Source organism: Trichosurus vulpecula, chromosome 5 (assembly GCF_011100635.1).
Source record: "Trichosurus vulpecula isolate mTriVul1 chromosome 5, mTriVul1.pri, whole genome shotgun sequence".
In the NCBI taxonomy this organism is placed as follows: domain Eukaryota; kingdom Metazoa; phylum Chordata; class Mammalia; order Diprotodontia; family Phalangeridae; genus Trichosurus; species Trichosurus vulpecula.
In genome coordinates, this window is record NC_050577.1 from 5,402,897 (window position 1) to 5,429,945 (window position 27,049).

Consider the following 27,049-nt stretch of genomic DNA (forward strand, 5'->3'; position numbering starts at 1 on the left):
GGTTCCAACAATTCACAAAGACCATCTTCTAAGGGGGGTGGGGACTACAATTTGCCCCAGAGAGGAGAGGGCACCCACTCAGGAAATTGTGGGAGTACTGAAATTATCACATATGTGCAATGCACCAAGAAATGGACACTTTGCAATAGTTTTAACAGCGAGTGGGGGTCTGGAAAGATATATTGGGACTTTTGTGGAGGACTGGCTAGTTTTGCTATTTTAAGGTTTCATTTTTCCTTAAAAGTTAAAAAAATTTCCTAAAAGAGAAATTCTTGGGCAAGACCTGATTGGATCAAATAACCAACATACATCATATCACAGATTTCCTAATAGCTATGAAAGCCTTTGGTTATGTTTGAAGCTAAGTGCAAAGATTATTGCATTGCTGTCATTGGGAACTCCAGCTCTAGGTTGGCAGGTCCTGAGATGAGCCGGGTTCCTGGGGAATGAAGAGGGAGTGTCGTCTTTTGCAGCAAACAGGTGCTTTTGGGGAGGGGGTTAACAGAGGGATTGCAGCCAACCCCACCTTCCCTTCCAAACCTTCAAAGAATCATGCCCAGGTGAGACAGGACTTCAGAAATAATGCAGCCCAGCCCTTTGGTTTTTACAAAGGAGGAAGCTGAAGGCTTACGATGGCATCAAAGAGTCCACATCTCAGAGGTTCAGAGAAAATTAGAGGAAGGGACCTAGAAGAACAGCTTTGCCCAGGGTCACACAGGGTCACACTCCTCCAAATCCAAGGCAGTAGCCATTACCTGGGCCCAGATGCTTTCTCATTGGCAATCTCCATAGAGATTTTTGGAAGGACCTGTTCTGTGTTGCCATGTCCCAAAGCTATGGCTTCTCTGCCAGTGGAGTTTTGAGAGCCCTGATCTCTCAGGGACATGGGCTTTTCAGGAATAGAGTTGGTTTTACCCTCCACCAGGCAGCTGGACACATTAGCCTGTAGCTCTGACCAGCTGTTTGGGCTAGGAGTTGGTGATGTGATGGGAAAGCTTCCTGTATACACAGGATGATTGAAGTCATGGGAATGGATGGCAAAGCCAAGAAAGATTGGGGGAAAGAAGAGAAGAATGTCATGGCAACACTTTGGGAGATACCTGCATCTCAGGGAGAGAAAGATGAGGAGGAGGCAGAAAAAGGAGACAGAGGCACAGTCAGAGAGGTGGTATTCTGAATGTGCATGTTGTAGAAGGCAAAGGGTGTGTGTGTGTGTGTGTGTGTGTGTGCACTTGTGCATGTGTGTGTGCACGTGCGTGTGTGTGCATGTGTGTACATGTGTGTGCATGCATGTGCGTGCATGTGTGTGTGTGTGTGTGTGTGCTGACTACTATGCTGTCAATGAAGGCAATTGTCTTTATATGTAGAAAGATGACAATAAAAGTGACAGAATTCCCAGCCTCCTGTCTAGCTCTCCCAAGCCCCAGATCTTTCTTAAAGGTGGTTGGAAGGTGAAGAACAATGGCTGCTATTTTAATATTTATGAAGCCTGCTAATTTAATGTCTCATTTTATCCTCATAACAACCTGTGAGATAAATGTAATTATGCCCATTTTACAGATGAAGAAACCCAGGCTGAGGGCAGGGTAAGTGATTTGCCAAAGGTCACAAGGCTAATAAGTCAGCAAAGCAAAGTTTGAACCTGTCTTCCTGACTCAAAGTCCAGCGCTCCATCTGATACACTACCAGAATAACAAGCTCTTTTCCTCCTCCCTGGGTCCCCAGAATTGATACCAGGGACAAAAATATAAGACCTCACTTGCCCCTTTGAGTCATCTCTAACCGATCAACAATCTACCATAATCATATCTGCGACATCTCTGTTTTGATTCACACCCCGAAAGCAACCAAAGAAGCCAGTCACCACACGCCATTGCATATCTGGGCTGTGATTTTAGAAGCCCAGACCTTTGCCCTTCTCTGGTAGGCATTCTTTTGCATTCTTACTCTCCTACAGCCTGCACTCTTCTAGAATTTGATGTGGGGAAGAGAAAGTCCATGAACTCAACCCAATGGCCTCAGCCAGAGGCACCCAGAGCCCCTTCTCCATCACCCCATTCCCAACGATACCTTCTTTACAGGTGGAGGGGCACGGTGTCCAGTCACTGTATGGGGTTACGATGCAGTCCCTTCTACAAGGAAGCAGACACGGCCTCACCGTTTCAGGTCGAAGGTTCTCAGGGCATCTGGAGATAGCAAAACAAAGATCAGACTTCAGATAATCACAGTGGTAATGACATTAATAATTATAATATCTGACTAACAATCATTTAGGGATTGTGCCAGCAGCTTGTCTTTCTAGACCTTTAGAGTTTGTAAAGGGCTCCACATATATTGCTTTCTTTGATCTTTTGAGAACATTGGGATTCTACCTTTTAAACATACTCAGATCAAGAACACTCCTCCTTCCCATTAGAATCACACAATGAAATGAGAGCTCCTGAAAAGGCCTCAGTCTAGATTGCCAGCATGGATGGGATCATAGGCTCTAGAGCTGGTAGGAACCTTGTATGCTCAATAGTTCAAAGCCTTCATGTTATAGATGAAGAAAATGAGGCTCCAAAGGGAGAAGGAAGTGCCTTGTCCAAAGTCACATGGGAAGTAAATAGCAAGTACAAGATTCAAACTAGGTCCACTGACACTGAATCCTTCCTCCTCGTTCCATTACCCCATGGTGGCCTCCTTCTACACCCACTACCATCATGCTGATGCCATTGTTTTGATTTGGGTGCACATAACCATTGAATGGACATACCAATCTACTTCTTTTCCATCTCTGATATTGTGATCACATTTATGACCATTGAGACTATGAGTGTCTGATTTTGGAGATAGCAACGTGGTGTCCACTTGGCATATACACATGGTAATCAGGGCCCTGGCATGAGGGGGACCTGGAAGCTTGGTGTGGTGGAAAGAGCATGGGTGGAGAAATCTAGAGTTCTGGGTTCTAATCTTGCCTGGCAGGAGCTAGCAAACCAGCTGTATAATGTGGAAGCTGCTCCAATATTCACTGTGTATGAGACCCACAGATTTCCCCCACTCAGGATGCCTTCTAGAATGGAGTTGGTCTTCCCTTAAATCACTTAGCAAATATCTTTAGAGAAATGGAGTAAGCGTGTGAAATACTTTATGAAACTAACAATTACTTACAATTCCTGACTTTCAAGACACCTTAAAGAAGGTCATGTGCACTTCTTATATGCTGGAGGGTGAGATGGAAACTTTTGGAACAAATGTGACCATTTTATGGGTCTTGAGATTTTTTTAAGCTCCCGTCTTAAGTCAAGGATAAGCTTGAATTTATTCTAATTGCTATGCCTATTCAAGGGCATAAGTACAAAATAGAATCAGATAAGGATCATGGAAGTTAATCTTTTCTATTACCACTGAGACCATAAATCTCTAAGGAGGCCCATTTGGCTGCTGAGATCAGGCTTAGAAACAGGAAACACAAGGGGTCCACTTATTCCATTGAAAATAGAGAATTATGCTACATGTAAGTAGGGCTTATTCTCAGATCCCATTCTTTCTGGGGTACTTGTACTGATATATAGACCAGAGAAGCCCTGGGGAATCATGTTTTCTCTCAGCTTTAACCTTGAGAAAAGTTTCTAGGAATCTACAGGGACATGGATTTGCAGTTCTTTTCTAATACAGAAACTCCATAAATGCAGTTTTCTTTAAGTTTTCCTAAAGCACTGGTCTGGTTACGTCATTTCCCTTCAAGAAGCTTCTTCAGTGACTTCCTGTTGTCTCTAGGGCAAAATACACATTCTTCTATGAGGCTTTTAGAACTCTTTTCCAATCTGGCTCCATTCTCTCTTTTGAGATCTGTATAATTCATGTTGCCCCTCTCCCCTGCCCCATGCTCTGGCCAAATGGACTGACTCACTGTTCCCTCAACAGGATATTCTGTCTTTCATCTCTGTGGCTTTGTTGTCACTCAGTCGTCTCAGTCATCTCTCTCTCTTCCTAACCTCCTTTGAGGTTTTCTTGGCAGAGATAGTGGAGTCATGTGCTATTCCCTTCTCCAGCTCTCTTCAACAGATGAGGAAACTGAAGCAGACACGGTCAAGTGACTGACCCAGGGTCACACAGCTAGTAAGTGTCTGGGGCCTGATTTGAACTCAGGTCTTCCTGACTCCAGGCCTGGCACTCTATCCACTGCACTACCCAGATGCCCCTGTGTCTTTGTAGAGGCCCTTCAATATTGGATAATCTCCTTCCTCATCTCTACTTCTTCCATCTACTCAATGACTCCCTCCTCAAGAGACCTTTTCTGACCTTCCCAGTGCTTCATCCTTCCCTGAGATGACTTTGAATTTACCTCTCTGGGTGCTTGTTGCTCCCCCTGGAAGAATGTGTATTCCCTGAATGGAGGTTCTGCTCCATTTCTGCCCTTGCATTCCATTACTTAGCTCAGTGGCCAGGGCAGGTGGATTCACGGATCTTCGTTGGACTGAATGAATCACTAAGTGCCCAGAGCCACCCCCTTGTGGAGAGAACATCCTTAACCCCATATTCTGCTAAGGAGCACACCCCTTGGGATCCCAGTTCTGGGAAATGACAGCTAAACCAACTCTGGGCTCCTTCAGAGAGGTGAGAGGTTTCATTGGAATGCCTCTTTTTTCTCTTTTAAACTCTTTGTATTTAGTAGCTTCAACTTAAATCCAGGAATTGATCCCCTGCCCCTTTCCCCATCTTATTCAAGGTCAAATTAGCCAGAACAGAGAGGAGATGCATGAAGTCTGTTATTGGGAGGGCAGATGAGCCCAATACCATCGATCTGTCCATCTAGCACTGAGCTGCTTTGTTAAGGGGAGTTAAAACAAAGTTTCTATTTGCATATTTGTGTCGAATGCTGGGATTGTTCAAAATGATTCTGGGCATATCACGTGACATTTTGGAAAACAGGCAATATCCCTGCTTTTTGAAGTCTTTGTATTTGCTTCCAAATGAAAGCAACCTGTTCTCCAGAATTTGAAGGGCAAAGAAAATCCATTGGGTTTAGCAGATCCATACAGGCAACCAGGGGCTTGAATAAAAAATTCTGTGGGTAAGCCACTGTAAACTGTCTGGTTCAAAGGGTATTTACAATGAATATGAAACTAGATTATTGTGAGGGTCCCCCAGGGCATTATTCCGATTGAATAGCCTGAGGGAGGTTAATCCTGAACCTTTCCTCCCAAATCCAGACTCATGCATGATTTTTTTGTCTTCCTTTACTTTAAGCAAAAGGCTGGGGGACTAGAAATGTTCACAGCAGTCCTGGAAGAGGGTAGAAACAGGACCTGGGAGCATGTGACCTTACAGAGCTTCACAAAGTCCTTGGTTCCTGGAGGGAAGGTGCCCTGGTGGGAAATCCTGTGGGTGGCACTGGATGTGTTTATCTGCGGGATGGCTAAAGTCTGAGAGAGTAAGACTCTAGTCCCAGAGTCTTTTTGGATCTAATTTTGTTTCTGTTCTATAGAATGTCATTGGATTGGGTTTAATGGAGAGAGGGCTGGGCTTGGAGCCAAGAGACCTGGCTTCAGATCTTGCATCTAGCACCCAATAGCTGTGTGACCTCATACAACAATACCAACACACAACAGGTCCGCAAAGGAAAGTCTTTACAGACCACGAACCACTCTATAACTTTGGACTCTTATTATCATTTCAGTTTTGTAAGGTTCTACCTCTGAAGTCATAGTCCATATTTATGTCAGGCTTCTCACGTGACCTGTTACCTGGTGAGATCATAAGGCAGCTTTCTACTTGAGCCCACATGCTGGAGATCACATGGTCCTGACATCCTTCCTCATCTGGGGTGGACACAAATCCCCACAGAGCCTCTTGCCAGGACTAGAGGAGATAGCTCTCCCAGGAGCCCTTCCTTCCCAGGTCCTGAGTCTTCTGAGCAGCTGGGCAGCTGGTGTTACTGATTGTCATTGATCAGTATTGCTGGTGACCCCTTGGGTCCTCAGTTTCCTTATCTGCAGTATCAAGGGGCATCCCTAGATGGAAGCTGAGGCTCCTTCCAGCCCTAGAGGAAGTGGGGAAGCTTCTGTGTCTTCATCCCCTTTCCCTCCCCAACTTCCAGGTTCCCTGGGAAGTCAATTCTTTTTCATTGCAGTTCCAAGGAAGCCCAAGTCTGGGAGCAAGAAATGAATTTTGTGCCACGGGGAAAATGAATTTGACATTATTGGCAAATAAGAAACATCAGAGCCAGCCCCTGAACTAGACAGTTTGCCATAATATATTTACCATGATTCACATATCTTGGTGGAATCTGATTTATAAAGATTTAGATCTCAAATTGAAGAATAAAATGGCAGGTGGAGATTTAGCCGGAACAGGGTTTATCTCCTATAGGGCATTCTTAGACGTTTCCTTTGGAGACTGATTAGTTACACTGTTTGAGCTTTATCAGGTTTTGTATCTAATTGGCAGAAAGTAAAAAGGAGTGCCTGCAAATGGGTCCCCCTCCCTCCCTCCCTCCCTGGGTTAGCCTTGGGCCTCGCCTCTTGCAGATGAGCTCACTTTGTCATTGGAGGGGTTTAGACCCACCCCACCCCCCCAAATCCACATACACTTCGGCTTGTCCACGGCTTTGCTGGAGCCCCCTCTTGTTAAATTTTGAGTGTGAACATGAGCATTTACATTTTGGAAATTGGAAACCTACAAGTCAGGGCTTGATTTATTTTTTGTGCTTTGTTTAGTCTGGAGAAAGTTATGAAGAAAATGTTAATGATGCAGATTAAACTGAAAAGTGTGAATTGTAACTTTTTTTAGTTGTTAAACATTTGCCAGCAAATACCTGGGTCACCCTCTCCCTCAGTGCATCCTCTCTGTCTCTCTTTATTGCTCTCACTCTCTCTCTTCTTTCCCCTCTCTGTCTCTTTCTGTCTGTCTCTCTCTGTGTCTCTGTGTCTCTGATCTCTGGGAGATGGCTCACTCATTTAACTTTGGGGAGAGGTAATGAGTTTGGACTCAGAATCCTGGATATTGTTTCCTTGCAAGCAGGACCAAAGGACATTTCAGAAAGCTGCTGCCCTCCCTTATACCCATCATGGCTGCCCAACCCCACCAGCACATCGGAATCATCATGAGGGAGACGTGACTAAAATCTGTCTTGTGCTTCAGAGCAGCCTTTCAGAAGACAGGATACACTTCTCTAAAGGCTGGAAAGGGGCTGGAAGGGGAGGTTCTCTTCTGCGATTTTGGGAATCTGTCTCCAGAAATATTGAGTTACTGGTGCCTCATCCATCATCATCACTCAGACCATCTGCCCCCTTGCAGGCAGCAGAGCTGGCTGGCACTGACCCACCCATCTTGCCCAGAGAGGGAAGCCTCGTAGAGTGTTTATGTTGCTGCCAGGCAGGAATCCTTACTTTTTAGGTCCTACTTGGCCCACGTTGACTCTGACACAGATGACTTTCCTTGTCTGCATGCCAACGGAGCACGTGGACTCCCCATTCCACATTGCAGAAGCATTGAAAGAGGAGACAGAGCTGTCCTCAATGCATGGACCCCAAGGGCCTGTTTGCCAGTGGTAAACAGTGCATGGATGCTCGTTGCAGCTGCGTGTCTCCTGCAAGGCACTGTGGTTTGGGCATGGAGTGCCACCTGGAATGATAAGGCACTCATTAGAATGAGGATCATAGACCCAGCTCATCCAGTTCAATTTAGCAAGCATTCATTTGGCACCTAATACATGCCAGTCTCTGCTAGGAAATAGATACAAGGACAAGAAAACATCAACAGCTAACATTGATACTGTGCCTACTGTGTGTCAGGCACTGCGTGAAGCATTTTCCAAAGGTTATCTCATTGGATCCTCACAACAGGGTGGTGGGTGGGTAATTCTGTAGTTACTGTTATTCTCACTTCACAGATAAGGATATTGAGGCTCCTGAGAGTAGGCTCATGAGTTTCCTGATGCTGAGAATTCTGATAACCTGAAGGAGTCCTAAGGAGTGCAGCAGAGGGAAGTGAAGAGTCTGGCCAGCCTGCTGGCTCTTCTCTAGCTGTGGCATCCTACCCTGACCCCTTGCCTTCACCCAGGTACAGAATCCCCAGCTTCCTTGCCTCCCCCTTCATAAGACCTTTCCCAATCACATCCTCCATCCCTAATAGCCTTCTTTCTCTTTTAAAATTACTTTGTGTATGGTTTTTTATCATATTTTCATATCATATACCACTCTCCTCCCCGGAAGAATGGAAGGTCCTTGAGGACAGGGCAGCCAAGTAGCACAATGGATAGTTTAAATCTGGCCTTGTGTACGTCCTTTAACCCTTGTTTGCATCAATTTTATCATCTGTAAAATTTGGTGACTTGGAAGGAACAGAATTTTCAGAGATTGTCTGACTAGGGTAGTGTATGGCAGAACTGTTTTTTTGAGACTGGCCACTAGACATCTATTAATGTGGTCCAGATCTCAGTAGCATTTTCGGCTCCAATTTTGCATTTTTGATTCATATTGAGCTTGTAGATCCATCAGAATTCTAAGATGTTTATCAAATGAATGACTGTCCATCCATGTAGCAGCCACAGCATTCCAATTAGAGGGTATATCAGCAGCCACATGGACCTGTCTGGACCTGAACAAAATCTATTTACCAAGAATGTCCCTGAGAAGTGGACATCCCAAGCAAGAGAAACTCACCAGCTCCCTATGGAGCCCTATGGACCTCCCCATTCCAATCCTAGAAAGCTCTGCTAGGGGATTTCTTCCATAACAAAAGCCTAAATTTATTCATTGCTTATGCTATCATCCTATAATGCTAAGTAGAACCAGTTCAATCTATCTTTCATGTGAGGGTCCTCTGAAGATAGTTGCCATATCACCTCTAAGTCTTAAGACCATAGATTTAGAGCTGGAAAGGATTTCAGAGGTGGAGGTCTAGGGGTGCTCTCAGCAGGCTCTCTTTGCAAGGTCTTTTGCTTCCCCTTCAAAAGAAGAAATCCAATATAGTAGAGATACCACTGGCCCTGAAGGTGGAAGATTCGGCTGGACCTGGGTCCCAGCTCCATTATTTGTCAGCTCCATGGCTTTCAGTAGAAGTGCATTAGACTCCCTTGTCCTCAAACTCTACATTCATGAAGTGGAGATGCTACTACCCCCCTTCCAACCCCAAACTCACCGAGGTCATGTGAATCAGAGGAGATAACACATGTAAAGTGTTTTGTAACCAGGAAATATAACTGGAATGCGGCTGTTGCCTTGGCTCCCCATGTCTGTGCTTGGTAGCTGGGTAATCGTGACATGTTCCCAGAACTTGGGTAAAAATGATATGACAATGATACAGCAGACCCTTTAATTAAGAACTTTCTACTCCCGACTTTAGGACAATTGATCGCAGCCTTTCACGTCAGTGTCTGCTTCCTGTGCACTGGGAGAAGAGTGCACACATCTGGTGGAGGGGAGCATTATTAACAGCTGGCTGAGGAAGCTATTACATCGGTCCTTTCCCACTTTGCACAAATCGATGCCCTCTCTTTCCTGTGCTGAATGGGCAATTAGTTTCAAATGAGAGTCAACTCCACTTGATGTTGGACCCAGGGAATGATGTTTCTAAATCCATTCTCTTTTCTAATGAAGTTTGTGAAGTTATGAAACATGACATTTCAAATATCCCTGACTGGGTCAGCCCATGATCCCCTATGTTCCAATAGGTGGGAATTGTCCCTTCTCCCCACAACTAAGATTTCCATTACAGACCGGTCCACCAATCCACCCAACTGTGCAAAAGATGCACCTGGGTTGATTATTTGATTATTTTATACAGTACTGAAGAGTCTTTAAATATCAGTGAGTGTGAATAAATACTAGAGTAATACATAGTGGTTTACTTAGTAAGAAGGAAGCCCCTGATCCAGGAAACCCAAGTTTAAAACTTGCCCTTCCTTCATATTTCATTTGAAGAATGTCTCCTCCCCTGCTTCTTGCTCCTGAGTTTTCTCTTACTGTTACCGTTTATGATTCAGTTTCCTAAGGGCAACAGTGAGCTGTTGTAATTTGTACATTAAAACATACACACATAGAGAAGGCCCCACCTCCCTCCCTCATGATCTGATGGGAAGCACCTAGTATAGGATATTGTCATTCTCTGGTACTCTTGTCAGTTCACTAAAAGGTGGGGGAAGATAAACGATGGCTGGCATTTAGACAACAGGAAAGATCAGCACATCTGCACACCAGCTATCTCTGGGGGTCACCCTTCTGAAGAACTTAGAAAAGAGCTCTCCATGGTAGCTGGAAGGAACAGCTTACCGACAGAGGTTCTTCATTCTTCACTGGTGTGTGTGTGTGTGTGTGTGTGTGTGTGTGTGCAGATTTGAAAGAGAGAAGAGCTAAAAGTAACAGGGATTCATGTGTCTCAGTCCAGAAAACATATAGCTACCCCGGGCGGCACTCCATCACCTGTCTGACAACCAGAGGTCCAATTTCTAGGGCAAAGATTTTTTTCCAGAATTCAAGGAAAACCTATATGTCATTATCCATCAAAACAGCTAATGATGATGGTTCTTCAAAGCCCACAGAATAATACCGGTTGTCACCTTTAAAATGCTTTCAAGTTTGCAAAGCCATTGACCTGCATTATCTCATTTGAGTCCTATAAGAACCATGAAGCAGGAACTGTGGGTATTATAGTTTCCATTTTACTGATGAGGAAACTGAGGGTCAGAGACATTAAGTGAGTTGATACATATCTGGTAAGTGTCAGAGACAGAAGGAGAGCACACTAGCTACCTCACAATCCACAATGAGAGGTAAACAAGGGAGCAGATGCATGCATGGGAAACAGACATAGTTGCCCAGGATCAGTAGAGGTGGCCTTTGTGAACAGAAACAATGCCAGCCTGGGGGTCAGAGTCTCCCAGAATTCCAATCCCAGTTCTGCCTGAACCAAGTTGCCCCTGACCCCCAAATTCCTTACAGGATCACAGCAGTTGGAGATGGGTGGAAGGGGCCTTGCAGAGCAAGAAGTCCAACCCTCACGTGGCAGATGAAGAAGCAGACTCAGAGAATGGAAGTGACTTCACTAAGGCCATGCAGACAGTTAACAACAGAACTGACATTTGAACCCAAGTCTTCTGACTCTCAATTCAGCGTTCCTTCCAGTACATCACAAAATCCCTTTCCGAGTCTGTTTCCTCATCTCTAAAATGATGGGGGAGGAGGCATTCACAGAATCATAGAACACACATAAGGTGATTATCGATCAAGAGTTGGCAGGGACAGGGACCTTATGGGTCATGCCATCTACAGTGAAAGAGACAGGCCCAGAGAGGTCCAGTAAGTTGCCCAGGATGGTTCACACAGAGAGCAAGTGGCAGGTCCTAGGCCACCCAAATTCAGTGCTAGTTCCCATGGTGCCTCATTTCCCCCCTCGCTCAACACTAGAGAATGTTTGCTGGGCTTTCTATGGTTCTGTTCTGTCCAGATAGGAGGCATTGTTCTCATTGTAAATCCCATGGGCTTTAGGTTTGGGGACAGACGAGAAAGGGGCAAAGTACAAAGAAGTTTGAAGAACCTTCACAAGGGTAGCCTGAAGGTAAGACCTGCTGTGATGCTTCTTATGAAAGGCTCAATACAGTGAAGGAAAGAGATGGAAAGGTATTCCACTCAAATACAAAGGAGGAGGTGAATTACAGCGGTAATTATATAATAGTAGCATCTCCCAATAGTACCAAGGAACATCAGTCATCAGGCTTTGTCATACCTCATGCATATCAACGGCATTGTGGAACAATGAAGGCAAAGAGTTAAAGGAGGGAAGGAAGGAGCAAGAAGGGAAGAACAAGGAAGAAAGGAGAGAAGGAGGGAGTAAGAAAGGAAGGAAGGAATGAGCGAAACATGCAAGGACAAGAAAAAGAAATAAAAAAGAAAGAACCAGAAAAAGGAAAGAATGGAAAGACATAGAAAGGAAAGAAAAGAGAGAGACAGAAGGGAAAAGGAAGCAAAAGGCAGAGGAAAGAGAAAAGGATCATCTTGGTCACCAGGAAGCTCAACAGAAAGGCTGAATGATGTGTCTGCAGAGCAAACCTCTCCTGCTTCTGTTCCCGAAGTTTCCAGTGCTGTTATGTGCCTTCTAGTGTTCAAGTCTAGAATTAATGTGAAATAGTAAGAGCCAGTGTTTTTGATTGCACTTATTTTGTGCCAGGCACTATTCTAAGCGCTTCGCAATTATGATCTTGTTTGATCCTCACAACACCCTTGGAAGGGAGGTGCTATTATCATCTGCATTTTACAGTTAAGGCAATGCAGGCAGGAAAAAGTGCCCGGAGTCTCACAACTAGTAAGTGTCTGAGGCTGGATTTAAACTCAGGTCTCCCTGACTCCAGACCCAGCACTCTGCATAGCATAGTGGCCCTTAGCAAGAATCCAGGCATGCACCTTTCTGTGTCTGTTTATCTGTTGTGTAATGTTTGTTGCTTGGCAGCACTAAACCAAGTGGAGAGGCTGCTCTCCTCCTGAAGTGTATATCTTAGTAAGGCTTTGAAGTGTAGGAGGGGCCAATGTCCCTATGGAACTCTGCCCCCAAACTGTTCCTCTGAGCCTTGAACATCCATTGGCTGATAAACATTAGCTGACTGGTTACATTCTTAAGTGTTGAGGAAAAAAAGTCATCTCTGGAGATTTTTTTTAAAGAACTTAAGTGTTTAAGAAACCTCTTGCATCATGTAAGGCAGAACTCATTGGCCACCAGTGAGGAAAGTGGATCTCCAAAGCAGAACAAAGGAACTTCCTCAACTGTACTTTCTGTCTCCTGCTGCCACTGCTGCGCTGTGGACTGTGACAGATGGGCCATTAAGATGAGCAACAGACCCAGCCCAGAGAGGGTATCAGTGCATTCTTGTTCAGGCCATGCTTTGAAATCACCTCATTTGGTGATTATGGCAGTAGAGCTTGCTTGTGATGCTGTCCTGACAATTACATATTACTGAGCTCCCCTCCCTTCCAAACCAAGAGCTAACATGCATCTGTGAGCGACATGAAACTGATATCAAGAAAAGCTCCCATGACCTGACAATATGAAGCTATGTATCTAGAAAATGATGACCTGCTGGCTCTTGCCAGCGCGTGCCAGAGAGATCTAATATATTTACAAGAAGCAGGGTAAGGACAAATCTCTTTGTCATGGAGTCTGAAGTCCTGCTGCAGCTGATCATCCTTAAGATAAGATCATAATTTGAGCAAAGGTTTCCCCTCTTCTTTGGTTCAAGAAGGCATAAGAGTGTTGTCTCTAGGAGGTTACATTTCCTCTTTGTTTCTGAGCTGAAATCTCATATTCATTTTTATTTCTGTGGCAGATGGGAAAGGATCAGTGAAGGAAACGATGTCTCTAGGTTTCTTAAGAACAGTACAGCAATTTCAAAATGTCTGCTTATAATGCCATTACGGTGGGTGGGGGACTAAATCCTTGTGTTTGTCTTACAGTGAATGGCTTTTTGGACCAATATTCTATATGTGGAAAAGAGAAGTTTTCCAAAGATGAAGGTCCTCATATATTTATTATAGAAAGTATTAAATTCTAGATGGGTGTGCAGGACATGCCATCAGTAGGTAAACAGAACAGAGTGATTATTTGGGAGAAATTATGGTATAGCAGAGCTATATTTGCACAGAGGGCTAAACCATTTGCCTTGACAGTGTTCCACAGCGTTGACTGATATCTCTTTGAAAGGGCACAGCTTGATGTGACAAGCCATGGTTTGACCTCATGTATTGCTTGCTCCTGTATTATTTTATTGGATGTCAAAATTAAAGACAATACTCTATACCTTTACCATCAGGAGACAAATTAGCATTTTGGACAGGTACTTTAGAGGCAATTGTCACTATCAAAGGAGTTAATATTTGTAAAGAGCTTAGCACAAAGTCTGGCACATAGTACATGCTTATTAAATCTCATTCTCTTTCCCCTTCTCTTATTGAGAATTTAAGACATTTTATATGTGAGAATTTGACATATCACTTTTGAACTGAGAACAAAAACAGTATCTTCCACTCAGTACTAACATACTTTAGAAAAAGTGCCCACTGTGTTACTGTCTAAATCAGGGCTTCTCAAGCTTTTAGGCCTCAGGACTCCTTTACACTCTTGAAAATTATTACAGAGACTTTTTTATTTGGGTTATATCTATCAATATTTAGCATACTAGAAATTAAAACATCTTAATATTATTATGACAATAGTTGACTTCATAGACCCTCTGACTTTGAATATGGGTGGTCTAAATGAATAGGAAAACAAATAAACAAATGAATGGGAAAGTAGATGAAGATCATTTCAAATAATTTATGCATTACAGTTAGCACTTACATAGCTACTTAGGGTTTGTGATGTGCTTTACAGCTATGATCTCATTCAATCCTCGCAACAGCCCTGAGAGGTGGGTGCCAATATCATTTTATAGATTAGGAAACTGAGGCTGAAAGAGATTAAATGACTTGCCCAGGGTCACACAGCTAACAAATATCTGGGACTAGATTGGAAATGAGGTCTTCCTGACTTCAGGGCCAGCATTTTTTCTGCTGAGGCAACCAAGTGACACAGGGGATACAGTGGTGGTCAGGCAGACCTGGGTTCAAGTGCTGCCTCTGATACATCCTAGTTGTGTGATTATTAGCAAATTTACCTGGCACAGTGCTCTAGGCCAAAATATGAGAACTGTGATAATATTGACTTTTAAAAAAAGTTCCCTTAGAAAACCAGGCTCATTCAGATTAAAGGGAGAAAGTCAAGAAAGATTCCCTAGTGCATCATCAGATCCTAAGCCTTCCCTGAGCTTGTGCTTGGAGAAGGGTGACTTCCCTTGTCACACACAAAGCAGATTAACTGAGCCAGAGAGTCCCCTGGCTCCCCAATGGCCTTACCTTCCTCCCCTGCATAGGCCAGAATGGAGCGGGCACGCATCTGTTTCCCATCAGTTGTTTTGCCAGAGCAAGTATGTGAGCAGGAGGACCACCCTGACCACGTGCTGAGCACACAGTCCTTGGGGCATGGCACTTCGCAGGCCACAGGGATTGGAAAGATGGCATCTCTGCACAGCTGTCTGTCAACCTCTTCTCCTGGGGAAGTAAGGGCCAGAAAGAGTCCATTACAATTACATTAATTTCAAATGTGCAATTGAGACCAGATGGTCACAACAAATAAATTAGAAATTTTTTCCCCCTTGTTATTGGACAAAACCAGAGTTGACAGATGAGTTGTCAAAGTGGGGCCCCTCCTGCTAAACATGAAAAGAATGCAGACATTGCCACCAGGACCCAGAGGAGGCCTGCAGCCCAACTGCAGACAGGCTTTAGAGAGGTCTCTGCTTTATACCTTTAAGGTATCTTCATGTACCACATCCCAGTCTCATTTGGTGCCACCAAAAAGAAGTTGTGTGCTAAGCTCCCATTGAAGGCTTACAGAAGGTCTTGAATGAAAGCTGCTCCTCTCCATCTTGTGGAAAGAAGCCATGATTTCCATGTAAATAATGGATAGATTTATAGCACCTGCCATACGCTCTCAGGAGCCATCTCACAAGGATCTAGATTTCAGAAATTCTATAATAAGGGCTCCCTGAGAACTCATGGTGTGTGTGTGTGTGTGTGTGTGTGTGTGTGTGTGTGTGAGAGAGAGAGAGAGAGAGTGAGAGAGAGAGAGAGAGAGAGTATGTGTGTGTGTGACAACCGGAATGTTTCAATATGATTATTAAAATGGATTTTTGCAGTTGAAGATGTGATATGTCAATGAGAGAAAAAGCATTAAAAAATTCTAGGAAAATTCTGCTTAAGATTGTCTGGTTTTATCACCAGAATGGGAGAAGACAGAATCATCAAACAAGTTTCAATTTTATTCAGTTCAGTATTCATTAAATACCTACTGTGTGCAAGGTACTGTGCAAGGAACCAAGGGAACAGTCAAAGAGTCCCTCAGTGACTTTACAATATAGTGATAGAGTTATGGTCATACATAAAAGCCATTTTAATCCATCTGGATGTAGGGGATGGAGAATATGGACAAGAGATGCACAGCACAAGAATGGGTGGATAGACTGTGATGTACACAATGGATATGTCATATTATAAGATTTGGGATCATATCAATTTATTGCTGGAGGCGATCTTTGAGATCAACAAGTCCAACCTCTTATTTTAACAAAGAGGAAATTGGGGCACAGAGAAATTATGTGATGTGCCCAGGGTTACACATCTAATAAGTATCTAAAGTAGGATTGGAATTCAAGTCATCCTGACTTCAAGTCCTAAACCCTAACCAGAGAATCTGCTGCCTCTCAGTGTGATCCCTGGAAGTGTGAGTATTAACACAACAGGAAAGGAAAGAAGAGGAGCTGGGAGCACTCTAGCATTCATCAACAGGAGACAGGGAGGGTAGAGTACAAAAAATGTAGGGAAAATGGAAATGTGACTACAGCCTGAAGATGCCAGTGTTTCTCTGAAAGAATCTTAAATAATCCCAAATGAATTGGAGGCATGGTTTGGTCCACTTTATTGAGCTTATTAGTGCTGAGAGGAAAAGGCTTATCTGGCAGAAACTATCCTTCTGCCCATAGCAATGGCTGGCCAGATTATCAGTACAGAGAACAGGTGAGAAGCATGTTGCTTGGCACATACTAAGCCCTTACAACACATCTTTTCATTAATTTCTTAACTCCAATCCATTCACCTATTCATTCAAACAACCTCAAAGAGAAAATGTCAAATGAGTGGACCTGATTTTGGATAGTATTATTGTCAGGATGTCCCTAGGGGCTTCGAAGTCCCAGACTGCCTCTGGGGGGTCTTTTGGGTCTGGTATGGTAAACAGAAACCAAATAGATGAAGAGGACTTTCAGATATCATGCCTAAGATTGTCCAGCCCATCATCAAGAATTCCCTATAAGAATCCAGACAGGAACCTGGATACTGAAAACTGGCAAGATCTGTTCTTGGACTAGACCACTTCCTAGAGAGACAATGGATTTTTGGTTTTAGTGGTGGAGGACATTAAGAAATGTTCTATTCCAATGTAGCTTTTGAAGCCAACAGCTCAGATGTGTCAACAATAACCATGATTAATAACAGCAGCTGCCATTTGAATGTGAGATCCTTAAGGATGGGGACCATAGTATTTGCCATTCTTTGTATTCCCAGCACTTAGCACAGCGCTTGGCACATAATAGGTACCCAATAAATGTTTGTTGACTGACTGATTTATATTTGTATAGCACTTTGAGGCTTGAGGGTTATCTATTTATATCTAATCTTATTTAGTCCTTACAACAATCCGCTGAGGTAGATGCTGTGTTCATTTCCATTGTGCAAATACAGAAACTGAGGCTGAGAGGGCTTAAATGGCTCGCTGAGGGTTACATAGCTTGTAAAAGTCAGGATTCAAATCCAGGTCTTCTTAACTGTAGTCAAGTCCAGAATTCTATCCATTATGTTGCCTATTTACCATGTAGGAGCAAGCAGTGGCACAGATCATGTTAGGACTGGCAGAGATCAAATGACATCATGGGGAACCAGCCACATTCATTTTCACATTCTGAAGGAACTCCAGGGTGAATGTGAAATGATTGGCTAAAATATATGAGTTTTCATTACCAACAGTGACCTAGAAGCAGGCTATTGGGTAAGACAGACATGTTCCGAGCCAGGGACAACACCTCTAGACAGCACCATATACTGTGAGATGGCTATGGAGCCTGTCACTGTCTGTTGGGTTTTGATCAGTGCTACCCTTGAAGGAGGTAGAGGCTTGGAATGAATTTCCCTGTGGTTAGTGAGAATCTGGAAGTCTTTCTGCCTTCCTAGAAGAGAGGCTGGAAAGAAAAAAATAACTTAGAATGAAAGGAAATAGAAATGCTGTCTTCCAAAGGGACAGAAAAGTGAGAGTGGGGCTAGTTTGAGATGGGAACAAGAAAGAGAAGGAGTTGGTTGTCTGAGAGACCAATTACTCAGCCTCAGATAGAGCAGTTATCTACAGCCCCTGGCACATGGATTAGAGACTCGGCACCAACCTAGGCTAGGTCTCCTTCCATCTGTGTGCAACCAGACTGAAATAGAAACTAATAAGAAGCAGGCCAGCTACATCCAGATTTCATTTAGCGGGAAACAGATGGCCAAAGATGAAAAGGAATTTAATAAAGTGATCTCCTTTGTCTGTGAAAGAGGTACATGCAGGCTATGCACTCTCCGCTGTCCCTGATGGATGATGAAGCATTGAGCCAACCGTACTTGCACATACAGTCAGCCCTCTGACTAAGGGCACACATTTTAGTGATTGACATAAATTGGAAGTATAGACCTTGGACCACGGAATAAGACAAAAGTCACTGACCCAAAGGGAGGTAGAATCCAGGTCTTTGGCATCATTAGCTCTATGTTCTCACCCACTATCTTCACATGCCATGAACTAGAACACTTGGGAAAATGCTCCTCAGGATTGGTTTTTTTTTTTGTTTTTTTCTGGCAGCTAATCCCCTCACCCATTGCCCCCTAACCTTGATACTATACATCAGCCTCAGCTATCAAAAGTGGAGTATTTAGCTTTTCTTAAGCAACTAATTATATATTTTTGACCCAAGAGAGATGAGTATTAATACCATTTATTTCTGAGAGGCAGTGTGGTATAATGTGTGACAATGGGTAAGTCATTTGCTGCTTAGTATTTTTGGTAATTCTCTAAGATGATATGTTGTAGAGAAAGTGCCCATCTGACTTCATAGAGGGGGTTGCCTTACCCCAGTGTTCCCTGTACCAACAAAATCACAGGTCCAGCATATCCAGTCATCTTGCCTAAATTTCAGTCCCCTATTATCCACTGCCTACTGGTTGGACCATAGGGAGGTCAAAGTCAACATGGAGGTCATCTTTCCCCTTAACCCATCCCTCTTTTGAACATCCCTATTTCTGGGTTTTTGGAGGGACTCGGTGGGGAGCTCACGCTAGTCCCTGCTTTATTTCTGCCAAGGCCCAGCCATCTTTACACTGACCCAAATTCACCACCTCCAAGTCCTACTCAATTCTTTCCTTTCCCTCATTTGTCTCCCTATATCTAGGCAGTTGCCAAGTGTTGTTGATTCTTCTTCCTCAATACTTCCTGCACCTATTTCCCTGTTACCACCTACACTAACAGTCCCTTGATCCAGGCCTACATTTCCTTTCTCTGGCTGATTACAATAGCCTCTGAACTAGCTCCCTTGCCTCGAGTCTCTTCCTTGTCCTATCTCTCATTCATATAATCACCATAGTGATATTCTTAAAGCACAGCTCTGACCATTGTCCTTGATCAAGAAGATTCAGTAGCTCCCCAGTGCCTCTTGGATGAAACCAAAGTTATCTGGCTCTAACAGATGATTTGAGGATGATTTTGTGTCGTTTCTCCCTCACACACACTTCTAGTCAACCTCGTTCACTTTCTGTTCTCCATCTCGCACCACTGTGCCTTTATAGGAGAGGTTGTCTCCCATACTCAGGATGTTCTTCCTCTGGTTTCCTTTTTGGAATTTCTAGCCCTATTCAAGGCTTAGTCCAAACCCCTCTTAGAAGACACCTTTCCTGATCTCCCAGTTGCTGATGCTCTGTCCCTCCTGAAATTACTTTGTATTTACTGATCCATGCATGTGATGTTTCCATACAATACAATTTAAGATCTCTGAAGACAGGGATTGTCTCAATTTTATCTTTCTGGCCGTAAGGCTGGGCACATCATAGGGCCCTCACTGAATGCATACTGAAATGAACTAAACACCAAAGAGGGGTGTGCCAATTAACAAAGGACCTTCTTTTTGCAAAGCTATGCTACAAGGACATTTTCTTTTCTCAAAATCTTGATCGTCCTGGAAAACTGTCTAGTTGCCATAACTAACTCAGATATGTTGAGCTTAGAGAAGTTGGTGGAGCCTTGAAAATGTGCTAGACTGTTGTTGTCTACAAGGTTAACTCACTGGGGGAATCTGGGAGAGACAGCAAGCCTGGAGTGGATGGAAAACCGGGGTTTACCTGAGTCTGGGGGAGGAGAGGAACTGAGGGTCTACAGTCAAGGCAGCCAACACCTGAAAAAAGAAGGAAGTAGATGGAAGGGTCTAGATAGCCCAGGAAGCTGAGCCAGCCTCTAAGCTTACATTGGGAATATTTCAGTTTCATACTTTGTGATTCAACAAGTTTGAACACTTGATGCCTGCTCTGTGTTGACTTCACCAGAATATCAGAAAAGCCCTTTTGAAAAACCCCATTTTGTTCTTGAGGGTACTTAGGGGACCTCTCACATCAAGAACATATGTTCAGTGTTCTCTACTCAGTAGAGGCTCAGTAAACATTGTTGAATTAATGAATGAAGGTTTCTATGCTTAGGGAAGGGGTTTCTGGGGAGATTCAGTAGGGCCCTGGAAGCCTGGGAAGGGACAGGTGCCCAAAGTCCAGATGGGCGGCTGTCCAGCACTTGAGTAAAGGTCAAGCAAGACTGAACAAAGAAAAGGAAGGAAACCTCAGGAAGTCCTGCCTGCCTCTGGCTGACCTGTTTCCTGCTTGCTTCCTCTCAGGCTGCAAAAGTACAGGCACATGTTATAGGGGCACCAGGGATGGCTCCCACTCTTTCTATTCAGTGAACTATGCTATTGAAGTGGAAGGTCTGAACCATCATCAGACCAATGGAAAGGACATTGCCCCTCTCCAGGGCTACCCTGTCTCTCTGATGGTCAGATGTGGGCCCATATCAGAGTCTTACTCTAGCTGCCCAGGCCTGGATCTCAGGGGACACATATCTCATTCCTTCTACTGAAGCTGGTGTAGTTATTACCTTGTACCCAGACTAGTTCCAGTGGCTTCTCCAGTTTCTCTGTCTCTCTCTGTCTCTCTCTCCCTCTCTCTCCCTCCCCCCCTCCTGTCTCTCCCTCCCCCCCTCTCTCTCTCTCTCATTCTCTCTCTCTCTCTCCCTCCCTCTCCCTCTCCTTCACCTCTCTCTCCCTCGCATAATTTCTCAAGAGGATTTTCATTTCGACATCATAAACACATACTCTATATCCCTGCCCCCACCCAACACACTCTATTTTGTAACAGGAACTTTTCAGTGCCATTAGCACCAAACTGCTGCTTTGCACCTACATAATGCCTCATTTTGAGGAGCTCAAGAGACTTTACTAAACTTGCAAAAGGTACATTTTACAGGAAGCATATGGAGAAAAAAGACATGTGCGAACCTCAGGGCTAAAAAAGCATTTAATTTCTCCATCTCTTCTCTGATTTTCTATTGGCATCATATTTGTGTGCTTCTCAGCTTTCCTTAGAAAGGAGAGAAAAAAGGAAAAAAAAACTATTTGCTTCAGTGGTGTGAACTATAACTTTGAAAAATAGTCATACTGCTGCTTTTGGTTTTTATGTCACTGTCGCTTTCTGAAAACTTGCTCCCCCCATCAAGCCCTTCCATACCAACCAAAGAAAATAATTTATGCAAGACAAGCTGGCACACTGACTGTTATTGACAATGTATTACCCATGCTGCACCTAGAGTTACCCAGCTCTCTACCAAGAAGAGAGAAGTAGGTTTCAGCATTTATTCTCTGGGGCCATGACTGGTCATAGCAATTCCTTGAAGTTCCTTTTTTTAGCATTCTTTTCTTTTCCATAGTTGTTGTCATGCATTCTGCTGTCCTGATTCTTACTGCTGCAACCCTTTATACATGTCTCCCCACATTTTTGAGAGTTCTTCATATTCATCATTTCTTGAAGCATGGTAATACTCTTAAGTCACAATTGGTGTAGCCACCCCCAATCAATGGATGTTCTTTTTTTCTGCTATGAACATTTTGATGTGTATTCAGCCTTTCTTTCTATCTTTGACCTACTTAGGACACAAAGCCAGTAAAGGGATAGTTGAGTCCAAGATGATAGATAGTTCAGTAACTTTTCAGCAAAATTATACATAAATTCAAATTGTTTTCCAGAATGGCTGGACCAATTTATAGCTTCATGCAAAGTATATTACTATGCCTGCTTTCCTACAACCCCTGCAACATTGACTATTTTCACTTTTTATTTTCTTTATCAATTTGCTGAGTCTGAAAGACAGCTTCAGAGATGTTTTGATTGCATTTCTCTTAGTTTTAGTGATTTAGAACATTTTCTCCTCAGGGTTTTGATAGCCTATACATCTTTGATCAAAAACTATTTGTATTCTTTTATCTCGAAGGGACCATGTCCCATTGCAAAGTAGACAGACCCAAGTGGATGAGGAATTCTTGGAAAGGAGGCCACAAGGAAGTAAGGTCAGCCTTGTTTTGAGGACCAAGGACATTGTTTAAATGCTCTCCTTTACCATATTACCTCTCATTTTCTTTTTTGAATGGTTAAAGAATGTTGTTTCAATCATCAGTCTTGCTAGTTAGTTAATTCAATCTTGCCAATAATGCTTAGATTCACAAATATTATTTTTACTCTTCACTCATCCTCTATCTTTAGTGATACCCACTTCCCTTCCTCATCATAGTCACACCAGCCTACTAATCTTTATACCACTGGGCAATTAGGATGTGAGTATCGGCCAATTCCCCTGGAAGCTTCCTTGAAGATTTCCATAAGAACTTCACAGAGAGTTAAAGGAGATTCAAGTGGATATCATGATTTTTCATTCAAGAAGCAGTTATTTATTGAGTCAATTGTGATCTCAAGGCATGCTATAAACAGGGGCTCATCCATCTAGCAGCAGGGGGAAATGGGAAAAAGAACATTAGAAATCATTTGATAAAAAGGGAAAATAAAACATAGATTGACTAAAGTCCCCAGATTCATAAAGTCAGCCATGGAAAGGGATTACTCTGGCTCTGATTTGGAGATTAGTTCTGAAACAACATTTTCTCTTCCACCTATCTCAGAATACACACACACACACACACACACACACACACACACACACACACAACAGTTCAATTTCTCCTATGTCCCAAGAAACAGCCTGAAAACGTCAAGAAGCCTCTTGATTGTGGACAAAGTGTTCAGCTCATTTACAGCTAGTATTTAATTCAATGTATCCCTTGGGGGGTGCAAATCTATACCTTGAAAATTGGAGCTAAATTGGATTTGGGTTGGTACACATGGCCAGAATTGTGCATAAGGATTACCTCTATAGCCTACACATGTAGATAAGGGCCACTTAAGCATGATGGTGAAACTGGAGTTTTAGAACCTAAAAATCATGTTTATGTTATATGTTTGCAGGAATGAATTTGTTGAATGAGATACTATATATAGACAAAAGTCGATGATATAACAAAATTCTATTTAACATAAGACCTCTTAATAGTCATTAAAGAGCTTGATTCTTGATTTTTTCAAGCCTTAGCCTTTCTCATTATTTCCTTGTCTCTTTAGCTATTTTCTCTATTGTATATTATGGATCAGATTGGCCAGTCTCATTTTGCTAGATCATCAACTTACTTTCAGGGTTTTCTCCTCTTTGTTATTTATTTTTTTCTAGCTCTTTAGACCCCATTTACTTCCTTTTAAGTCCTTATTATCCTGTCTTTCCCACATCCTTTCCTTCCTTCCTTTGTCTTCCCTCCAGTGATATCTCTCTTCCCCTTTGTCTGTGACCTGAGTGAGATTGAATCAGGTGACCTTGAGGTATAAGGCAGCATTACCAGTCCCCCTGAGCTATCCAGACCTGTCAGACTTTCCAATTTCAGGCTGAAATGTACTAAAATACATGACCTCTAAATCCTGAGGTGCTGTGGGGCATATTTTAATAAAGTACTTAAAGGCACAAGATGCTGCAAATAAGTGTTGAGAAATTATATTGGGCTTAAACCATAACTTTGAATTTCTCTGCTTTAGTGAAGTTAACTATACCCTCAGGGTGGAGTGTCAGCTGACTGAGCAGGGAGTTATGCAAACAATTCTCTAATATCATATTCCAGATTTCCCCATAAATAAGTGTCTGGGGGCTAGGTCGAGGGAAAGCCTCTTTCCTATCTGCAAGTTTTGTTATATGGAAGTTCTGAAGGCAGAGCCCACAACTTGGGTTCTGCTGCCCATCTATCATTATGGCCCTGGACTCTTTCAATCAATAGATACTTATGGAATATACCTAAGATACTCCTTTGTCCAAGGAACCACAGAAACTTGGTGTTGTGAGAGATCCAAAAGAAAATATAATTGACTTTCTCCTGGGGTGGAGAATCATAGAATCACAGCATTGAAAGTGACCTCATATCAGCTAGTCCAATCCCTTCCTGAACAAGACACTTCTTTGTAGCACCTCCAGTCGGGGACCATCTAGTGTCCTGCTTGAAGACTTCCAGTGAGGAGGCATCCCAGGCCAGTGTAGGACAGCCCTCATTGTTTAGATGATTCCCTTACATCAAATTAAAAAATCTCTCTTGTACCTGGCCAATATCCACCATTTAAAACTTAGCCAATTAAAAACAAGGATGTAAATGGGGATTTCACAGGTCATTCACAACACTTCCTTGCCTAATTCTGGGTAGCTGCATGTGCTAGTTCAGTAGTTGGGTGATTGGGGATGACAAAGCCCCCAGCATGTCACTGAAGGGGCCTTTGGGATGATGAAGTCATTCCTCATTGGTCATTGAGCAGGAAGAACCTGTAACATAGTGGATCTTTAAAAGGGAGCACCCAAACTCAGCTCTCTCTCTCTCTCTCTCTCTCTCTCTCTCTCTCTCTCTCTCTCTCTCTCTCTTTTTGCTGCAGAGTGTGTGAGTGCCTTTTGAGCCTTTAAGTGGAGGAGTGAGGACAGAAAGGCTAAGCTATATGGTGGCTAGATTATGGTCAACTAGACCAAGGGCATTCACTGAAGTAAGCTTTAACATGGGTCTTTACTTAACTCTTTTGCTTTTTATTTCTTTGCCCATCTTAGAGACAACATGGTGAGTTTGAGAGGTTGGAGGTCTTAAGTCTACTGGTTGATGCTGACTGCTGGCAAGGATTGTGTCTGCATCAGAAAAGACAGTCATCAAAAAGAGACTTGGCCTAAACCCTAACCTAGTTTGTCACAATACATAGACCTGGAGTTGCTTGGATAGTGCAGAGACAAGGTGAAATGTAACAATGCCTATTGAGCAGTCCTGCTTTGATGTCTGCCTCATCCTCTTGGTACAGGGTACCAGATGTTAGCGCTCCTGCTTGTTGAGTTCATTTGGTTGTTTCAGCATTCTCTATGTCTTTTTTAATTGCCAATGGTCACACCCATGAGGCTGTCTTTTAGACTGATATATCTAGCCATAGCCTCTACCCTAAGCTGCAGTCTAGTGTTTTCTGCAAATGTGTTCTGTCATTATGGACCTCATCATTCTCCCCTCCAAACCTTCCCCTTTCCCCAAATTACCTATTTTTGTGGATGAAACCCTCCTACCAATTACCTAGGCCCCCAAATCTCAGTGTTATTGGTGTTTTCCTCCAATATTCCCACTTTGTCAGTGACTGAGCCTTGTTGTTTCTACCTAATCACATCTCTTGCATCTCATATGACCATGATCCTAGTACCTATTATCACTCACTTTGACTATTGTACTAGCTCACTAATTACTTTACCTTCTTTTAGTCCTTTCCCTTCTCTGATTTCTCCATTACAGAGTTGCCAAAATGTTCTTTCAAAAGCTCTAGTCTGACCAGATCACTCAGTTTCTCAAGAACATTCAGTCAAGGCTCCCTATGAGGGTAAAATAGAAACTCCATCACCTGGCATTGAAGGCCCTCCATCAACTGTATCCAAAATGTATTTCCAGTCCTATTTCATATTATTCCCTTTCTCCCACTATTCTGTAACCAGACTGGCCTAGAACCTTCTGTTTCCCATCTTTCTATCTTTTTGTAGGTTGCCTTCTGTACCTGGAATGCACTATCTCCTCATATGTCTCTGTTAAAATCCTTCTTTTCCTTCAGAGCTCATCTCACATGCCACCTCCTCTTTGATCCATGAAGGCTTCCTAGATTTCACCCCTGCTGAAAGTGCTCTTTCGGCCCTCAAATTCTCCTAGGGTATTTCCCTCTAACTTTCCTTTGGCCTTGCTACTGCATACCTTGTACAACATTATACTTATCTATGTATATCATGTATCTCTACCATTGGTAGTTTAAAGCTCCTTGAGGCAGGGGCTGTGTCCATATTCACCTTTATGTCTCCATGACCGAGCATAGCTGCTCACTGAATGAAAGACCGACAACATATATTTCACCTACATCCTTGCACAAGGGCTCATTTGGCCACCAAGTTTTCTTTTCCCTGCACACAGTAGGTAAGTAAGACATCCTCACAGAATGGAATTACATTCTCCCTGCAGTGGAAACCTTTCCAAGAGCATATTGATTCTACTAAGCATATCTGGAAATCATCAATAGTCTGCTTTGGGAAATGAACTGGAACCTGGTTGAGAAGACAAGTTTTTATAGCATCTGCTTTATTTCTTTAGGGGTTTACTCTTTTGAGCAGCCTAATTGCTTCTGACATTTCCTTAATGATTTTATGAGCATCTTGACCTTTGACGCCTTCCTTTTTTGGAGCTCATAACATGATAAACTGCCAGAAACTGTACATACTTAAGGAGATAACAACACCCACTTCAAGCCCTCTTGGTGTGGAGGGAACTTCATCTGAGGGAGAATTCTACTTCCTGCCTTCCCTGGGATGTTGCTTGGAACACAACCCCAGTCTTCACTTCACAGCTTGTCTCCAAAGATCAACAGGGCATGTCCTTTCTCAAGAACAGAATGGTCCTGCCCAGCCTGTTCTTATGTGTGTGGTTAATAAAAGGGTGAATGCAAATTCACTGAAGGAATCCAGTTAAAAATAAAATATGAGATTCTTGTTGGTGTGGATGCACTTGCTAAAAGCGTGATTTGGAGAAAGATGATCAGGCCGCATCACTCTCAGCGGTGACATTTCCCAATACAACATAAAATGATGATAGGCTCTTTGCACAGGAGTTTATAGCACTTGGCAGATAATATCAATATCAATGGAGTAGACACCTATTGAATACATTCTGCTCTGATTCTGTATCTTCTCAGGGTCTGTGGAGAGGCCCTCAGCTCTCGAGAGACAGCTTAAATGA

The 27,049-nt window shown here is 43.1% G+C and overlaps 1 protein-coding gene across 1 annotated transcript in view; it reads right to left on the reverse strand.

The window, feature by feature from the left end:
• THSD7A (thrombospondin type 1 domain containing 7A) overlaps positions 1 to 27,049 on the reverse strand; it is a 353,889-nt gene that overhangs the window by 74,212 nt on the left and 252,628 nt on the right. Inside the window, exons 8-10 of the mRNA XM_036760403.1 lie at positions 14,871 to 15,065; positions 7,377 to 7,611; positions 2,071 to 2,186 (exon numbers count right to left, since the gene is read on the reverse strand). Coding sequence (XP_036616298.1) covers positions 2,071 to 2,186; positions 7,377 to 7,611; positions 14,871 to 15,065 — 546 coding nt within the window. The remainder of the gene's footprint in view (positions 1 to 2,070; positions 2,187 to 7,376; positions 7,612 to 14,870; positions 15,066 to 27,049) is intronic.